The following is a 7,967-nucleotide window of genomic DNA, read 5'->3' on the forward strand; positions in this document are numbered from 1 at the left end:
GAGTTCTTATTGGATATCTATGCTCTACCCTCATATTGTAATGTTCAAGCACTGGCTGGATCATATTTGGCCCCACAAATCCGTGGTTGAGCAACCCAAGCACATTGTATCCCTATATCCACACAAAATGGTGGCCACTATTATGTGGCCGTGGTTGAGCAAACCAAGCACATTGCATCCCTATATCCACACAAGACGGTGGCCACTATTGTGTGGATAGCTTAGATAAAAGAATTGTCACATTTCCAAATAGCATATATGCTAGAGTGGGCCATTACCTCCAAAATGGTCAACACTTATGTTTGGTAGACTTTACTTTTAGACAATCTCTCCAAAGATTATGTAGCATGACCATAAGTCTCTTATGAGTAGAATGACTATAAATCTCTTGTGAGTAGCATTGCTATAGCCAATGGACATAGAATAGTCATATTGACAGTGTGCACCTACCACTCATTGATGATAAAAAATTATTTGATTTGAATGTGTCTCTCAACACCTATTTACATAGCCATACTTCATCAATATTAATTACCTTGATCCAAAATAATCTAAAACAATTTTTTCCATAACTATGCTCCTTGCAGTAGCATGATTCTTACTCTTTGCAACTTATTGTGCCTACAAAGTATAAGTGATGGTGAGTTGTTTCTTGATGCATCTTTCCTTGCTATAAAAGAAAAAAATTCATCAAATTATTCTCCTCAATATGTCCTAAAGTTTTTCAACATAATATATTTCTTAGTTTGAATCTATGCTAGCCAGTCCTTGAACTTTCCAAAAGCTTGCAAGTATAGTGTCCCAAAAGATAACTTGGCTTCCTCTAAATCATGGAATCCGTAAAAAATGAACACACTATTGTTTGATGACCAATAAAAATAGTATGGGCAATAGTATCCATAGCTCACTCCTCATATCAAACAACCCATGATCTGTAACTTTATCATGTCCAATAGGATATCCATGCAATATTTCAAATTCCACACCATAGAGTTCGTACACGTATGTACTGTTGTCTCGACAATCCGTATGATGTCCACACGTATCTGTATGATGTCCATAATGCTTAGTCCCTTTATAATAATCTTGTTCACCCTCACAAATAATGATATGACGACACATAAATAATTGGTTTTTAGCATGTTTTCCGCACAACTAGCCTTCCAATGACCACTTGAGCACACAACTAGCCTTCCATCCGACTAGGCCAAAGCTTGAAACTTGTTCCTTGGCGCCCAAAATGATGTACAAGGTGCCCATAACTAGATAACCTCCCATTCCCAAAGCTTGTCCAAGAGTTCATAAAACATGATAATCATTAAAATACTAATAAATTCTTGTTTCCACATCACCTCTCTCTAGAAAACACTTGTCCTCAACTATTAAGAGTAGCCATATAAACCCATAACATCCTCTATAATCCAAACGTCCAAGCCCACAAAGTCAACTTCCAAAACACTAGATAGGGTCCAAAAGTACTTCAATAGCTTTAATAAACTTGTTCGATCTCTTTATAATAAACTTATCAACCCTCATTAAATTATGATCTACACACGCATAATAACTTGCCTTCCAATCATTTCAATGACCTATCAAGCACACGTCCCTCAAAACCCTAGGCACCCAAAATGATGTCCAGAGTGCTTGGAGCCCAAATATAGATGCCCTCCCATTCCCAAAGCTTGTCCAAGAGTCTATAAAACATCATAAATCAATAATTCGAAAAATGGTGACACCTAGAGTATTTTGCACTATTACAAAGGTCCTTGCTTGAAGCATCCTCATGGATACTATTGAAGCATCCTCATCATGGATAACTTACCACCCTTCAGTACACACTTAATGAATCCAATATCCTTCTTAACAAACATGGGCTACATTGGATTATTAGGATGGCTATTATACAACTCTGTATCTTCTCGGCATACATGAAGCCGCCTCACGTTAAGTTAGTGATCGTATGAGTGTGTACTCACATTGCATGGGATATGAGACCACATAAGGATCCAAAATCACTAAGTGCTTGTAGCACATGCCAACTGGTAACTAAGATAGGAACATAATTTCAAATGTAGGGTAAATATCATACCATGTTGCAAGAGGGTCTTGGGCTTCTGTCACACTTCATTTCATACTCATATCAAAGATGCTTGGGTTCTTCCTCCTTGGGGTGAAGCAATCGTGCATGTGCACGCACACATAAGAGAGAGAGAGAGACAGAGAGCTGTATTAACGTCTTCAAAAGGCCAAAATGACCTATGAGACCAAAATGTTACATCATGTCCATCGAATACATCATGGTACTGAAAGTAAAACAAAGAAAATATCCAATATCCATTTAAAAAAACAAACAAACAAAGAGCCTCAAGCTCTCGCATCAACCAAGAATATCTCGTATAGAATAAGAGAGAGAGAGAGAGAGAGAAGAAGAAGAAGACGAACAAGAAAAAGAAAAAGAAAAAGAAGAGTTCACAAGGTAGGAGGGTGGGGAGAGGGCAGGAAGGGTGTAGGCATATGATTGTCAAATATGCCATAGGGTTTTTGTTTTCATCCCAAAATAAATCATTTTTGTCGATCATGATAGAGCTAATCATGGTAATGCTTGCACTGCTCCCATAGGTGATATTTTAGCCTCCCAAGGACATTAAGCTCTCTCTCTCTCTCTCTCTCTCTCTCTCTCTCTTAATGGAAAGATCACCAAAGATTACAGCAAGTTCTTTGTTCTTTAAAAGGACATTAAGCGCTCTCTCTCCCTCTCTGTCTCAATCTCTCTCAAAGGAAAGGTCACCAAAGATTATAGGAAGTTCTTTGAAAGGTTCTAAAGAGTTACCAGAGAAAGCTCTTAACACCTTCGAGGACGAAAATAAATCCACCTATCTTGCATTCTCTCTTCAGGCTGTAGGCATGCCACAAGGAGGCCCCCCCCCTCACATCTGTCACCACTCCTCTAGTCCTTGAATACCTCTATAATCTTGCAAGACTTCAACATGAAGTAATACAATCGCCCATCAATGAATTTCATTCATATGTAAAAGTCTTATTCTTTCATTCATTTTCATCATGTATCATTCAGGGTTCTACCCTGAAGATGATCTTCCACCACTCTTCCCACCATGCATACCCGCTCTTTCCAAATTTTGATGCTCCCATCTTTTGAAGCATCCCAAGAGAATAACTGTTCATTCTCTAGGCATCTCACGGCATTGGCTCTGCTCACAGAAACCAATTGTACCAAAGGATTGAGATAAAAGCAGTTCCAAAGCAAAGTGGATAAATATAACAATAATAAGAATGAATCATTAACTTGCCTGTAGAAACCAATTATATACTAAAAGATTGAGACGACACTTATGAAGTGAAAATGAGGACACAATAATGAAGGCTATGTTACCGGTTGTTGCAGCACCAATCTCACCTACTAATCAAGAAGATGGTTTACATCTACGAAAGTGCTTTTGGATTACATAGAATTAACTGAGAGCAAGTGCTCACTTGACTTAATTTAAAAGGGAATCTAGGTTTTGGAAAGGCAGGCAGGCCAGGCAAACACTCACACCAGCAAGTTCAGAGCATTATTTGGACAACTCCTCTAGAAATGCTCTCAAAAACCCCAAAAAAAGGCTACATACTAGAAACAGCATAACTTATTCGGATGTATACCTAAGCCACAATATATTGGTCTCGGCTTAACACCTCAGTCAGAAATACAGAGAATATATCTAGATCTCACAAATGAGGGCAGGGCAGGACCTCTGATTCAACCACTTATTCCTTAGCTTTTGTAAAGATGCGCACAGCCACAGCCAAGCCCAAGATTGCCAGTGGAACCAAGAATTGCAATATCTTGATCAAAAACTCAGTTGTTTTGTCAGGGTTGTAGGCAGCTTGTTTGGGGGGCACATACGTTTGTCTCTCGGGAATAGTCGAGGCATCAATCTCACCCACATAGTACTCCTCCATCATAGCCTTTGCACTGGTGCTGTGTCCGACATCTTCAAAATCATTGGTGGCATCTTTGCCTGCAAGGATTTGTTCAAAAAACTAACTGAGCAGATATACTTATCCCACAAAATAATAACCACCATACAAGCTTACTAATCATAACCAACTAATAAAGGGGTTTTACCACCAGTCACTCTGTTTCAACAAACTTGACTGACACAGAAGGATATGCTGACATGGAAACAACCGCACATGCACACACTACTAATGTGTGCATGGTCAATCTCTAAGATCACGTGGCATTGTAGCATAAGACACTGTTGAAACCAAAAGGACAAAATCACCTGTAGCCGATAGAAGCACTTCATCCCCTCCTGGATGTTCATCTAGGAACCTTGTCACATTGTAAACCTGCAGACCATATAACGGCACAAGGAGAATCAGGCAACCTATATCTAAAACAAGGAATCTTGGGACAACGTAGAAAAAGGCTATACATAATGGTTGCCAATGTGAAAAAAGGCAGCAGTGACTTCCATATAACACCACTGATATTTAAAGGGTTTTCCATGCAGCAGGATATCAGTCTCAAACCCATGTTTAAAGCATTATTCTTATCTGACCACAAGAGAGGTAAAGACACACTTCCATCATCATCAATGAGCATTCACTGAAGGCATATTTTCAACTTTTGCTTCCAATTCACATTCAGCATGGCTCAAAAGATTCTTGACTTGCCAAGAGAAGAAGGGAATGCTACCGTAGTTAAAAAATTCGGTTATTTCCCAAACACTTAACAAAGGAAGTGCAATCTTGATTTCATGAGAATCTACTCACAAAGCTTAAAGTCATTAACTCCATCAACTACATGCTATGGCATCCCCACTCACACCATCAGCACCCAGAAGTAGGTTAAACAAATGTCGCCGTAATAGACAGATCTTCATGGATAAAACATCAAACTGAGTTTCTATCACTCAACCATGATGAAGGCTATTACTAAAGAGTCCATTCGCACACACACGAGCAGGGTAGCTGGTTGGGTGATGGCATTGTTTTGGATAGAAAGGATTAATATAAACCATCTGGCCACAACTTGAAGGAAGACTTTGAAAGAAACCTGCATGTTCACTAATACTCCAGAAATATATACCTATGGAAACTTCCCAAACTTAACAAAAAACAAAGTGTGATCTTGACTTCATATACAAAGCTTCAAAACGTCAACTCCATCATGCATAGCATAGACTACATTCTATGACATCCCCACTCATGTCATCAGCTACCAACAGTAGGTGCAAGTTCATGCATAAAGATATGTCACCATAGTAGACAAGTTTTTTGTACCACTTTAACTCCTCTAGTTTATCCTTGTAAAAGCTTCAAGGGACTCAAGACCTGCTAACCAAGGAACTCATCCAAACACATAATTTCAAAAAAAAAAAAACTTTTACAATGTAATTTGGCAAAGCTCTAGTTTACTGGCCACACACAAGAGTCTAGTTACACACAATTTTACAACCTGACACTCCACGATGCATTTCCCCTTACTAGCACTCCCTCACCTTGCTAGCCATTTCCATTCCCCAGTCATTGACTTAAAATAACCTAAGGATCTGAGCATTCAAAAAGATTCACGATCTCTTCATAGCTATACATCTTACAGCCTTCAGCCTTGGCCTGCCTCAAAAAATAAACCCTTCATTAAGAGTACACAACAGAACACTAAGGCAAACTATAATCAATTTCTATCACTCACATATGACAACCTTTCCAAGAATTCACAAATTTGGGGCAAAAAACGAGGCACATCGCTGACCCTGCCTTGGTTGTTTCCTTCAAAAGTTAGAGGACCTCTCAACTAAATCCATGGTAAAGTAGAATGCTCCTATGTCCCATATCTCAAAACTTCGTTGGGATGAAGAATCCCCTGGTCCTATTTTTGTATACTAAGCCCAATTGTGCCCTTACTAATTAAGGTTTGTGCCATAATACTACATACTGTTGGAACTATACTGAAAATTCAGGCTAATCAATCTCTATGCTACATCTTTACCTTAGAGCTTGGAGTTATAGAATGACAACGAAATTTCTTGCACACATATATACATTTCCATCTCGACTACATCTTTGCTCTCAAAAACCTCTACACCAACTTCCCAATACACCACACCCTCTCTCAACTTGCAAATGAGCTTGAACAACTTGCACACATATATACCTAGATGAATCTAGGAACATGCCCAAATTCACCTTATAAGAAGGTGCAATTTATAACCTTATGGTACTCATCCACAAGACAATAAACCATCAACTCCACCAAGCATTAGGAAGAAAAACACTTTGAGATTGCTTCTCCCTTTTTTTTCTTTTTCTTTTTTTTTCTTTTTTTTTTTTTGGGGGGGGGGGGGGGGGCGGCGGCGAATCGCGATGCATGTAGAACAAAAACTCCTGCTCCTATCTACTTCACATCATACCCAGAGATGCTCATAGGGGGAGCATTGATTGCAAAGAATCCAAGCCATAGCTGAAAGAGATAAGTTGTGACTACCTCTCGTGGATTGAGAGCTGGCACAGGCCATAAAAAACTCTAGCATACCTACCTTCTAGTGTGCAATCACATTAAAAATAAACTACTCCTTGAAGCTCATCGGCCAACTCCTAATATAGGAGACCCCTGAGATCACTTTAAAGGATGGGGCAGCAATGTTTCTGATGTCGCCTTTGCAATCACAACAATCCAGCCAACGAACGATGTAGCACCTGCTGTGTAGCAGTTTGCAGATATAAACCCTGGCACATAGATAGGAAAAAACCCACAGCCAAAACTGATGCAGCAGATCGGGCCCATGCGCAAGTGTTACATCAGATGGGGTGCATGCAGTCATTGCACTACATAATAATTTCTGAATACTAAGAGAGGGTGCCTTCAAAGAAGAGAAAAAACTCAAGGACAAAGAAGGGGGTCTCTTGTCATATAATATACATACATGCATGCACACATGTATATGTACATATCTGTGCATATGTATGAATGTATGTGATAAAATCCAATCCTGTAGAATGATGCATCCTAACTATGTATGCATGTCCGTTTGTATGTATTTATGTATGCATAATGAAATACAGTTCCTGAAACGACAAGAAAGGGGGTCATTTCAAAGGGGCAGAAAAAAAACAATTGTTACAAGCTTTCATGGAAACTTGAAAAGACAGGTGGGACGGCTTCCTGCTGGGAGGCGGGAATTGCTACGTTCATGCTAGCATGGCCATGCTCCTCAATCAGAGAAAAATCCAGTAATTATGAGGGATTTCACCAGATCCTGCACATAGGAGGAGAGGAATACCTTGCCGGAGATGATGAGCCAGCAGTCCTTGGAGTGGTTATGCTCGGAGACCTCTGAAAGGGTGTAGATCTTGGGCGCATCAGCCATTACAGCAAGGCGTCGGCGTAGGCAGGGGAGGGTTGGAGGAGCCTGGAGGGAGGGTAGCACACGCAAAAAAACACACACACGCGCACGGTGTGTGCAACCAACGATAAACCCAACAAACACAAGACTTTTTTTAGGCGAGAAATCTCTTAAAAATTTGACCCTTCAACACACCTCAGAGTCATACAACCCAACACTCCATATAACTCTTTTGGATTTCACATGAAGTCATGCCCAATCACAACCATTTTTTATAAGGTATACTTAACATTAAGCTATGCCACATTGTTCTTCCGTTTTTTCTGCTTCACATATCAGGCTTCAAACACCCCAGATCCCTTCTACAAGGTGAATCGTGTTGAGCTCAACCACTCAAGCAACATCCCCCCCCCCCTCTCACAACATGTTACTGCTCCTAGAACCTTGTTATCATTATATAATCATTCTTTTTGCAATCTAAACCTCTCGCACTATGTAAATTTAGCATGAATTCAGGGGGCTTTGAAGACTCCCTCACCAATGCAAAGGTTGTGGAAACGTTCAAGATGTGGGCGAGAAGTGGGTGAGCGTGGATGAGCAATATTACCCATCCAT

The 7,967-nt window shown here is 39.9% G+C and overlaps 1 protein-coding gene across 1 annotated transcript; it reads right to left on the bottom strand.

The window, feature by feature from the left end:
* Positions 1–3,397: 3,397 nt before the first annotated feature.
* On the bottom strand, positions 3,398–7,504 carry LOC147609956 (cytochrome b5-like). Its single transcript, XM_086786801.1, has 3 exons — positions 7,290–7,504; positions 4,287–4,353; positions 3,398–4,019 (listed from the first exon to the last, which is right to left on the bottom strand). Exons 1-3 carry the CDS (start codon positions 7,374–7,376, stop codon positions 3,766–3,768), a joined length of 408 nt encoding a protein of 135 aa, XP_086642927.1. The 5' UTR covers positions 7,377–7,504; the 3' UTR covers positions 3,398–3,765.
* Between the last annotated feature and the right edge of the window lie 463 nt (positions 7,505–7,967).

The sequence above is a fragment of the Cibotium barometz genome, chromosome 50 (assembly GCF_041138505.1).
Source record: "Cibotium barometz isolate CiBa-2024 chromosome 50, ASM4113850v1, whole genome shotgun sequence".
Classification (NCBI taxonomy): Eukaryota; Viridiplantae; Streptophyta; class Polypodiopsida; order Cyatheales; family Cibotiaceae; genus Cibotium; species Cibotium barometz.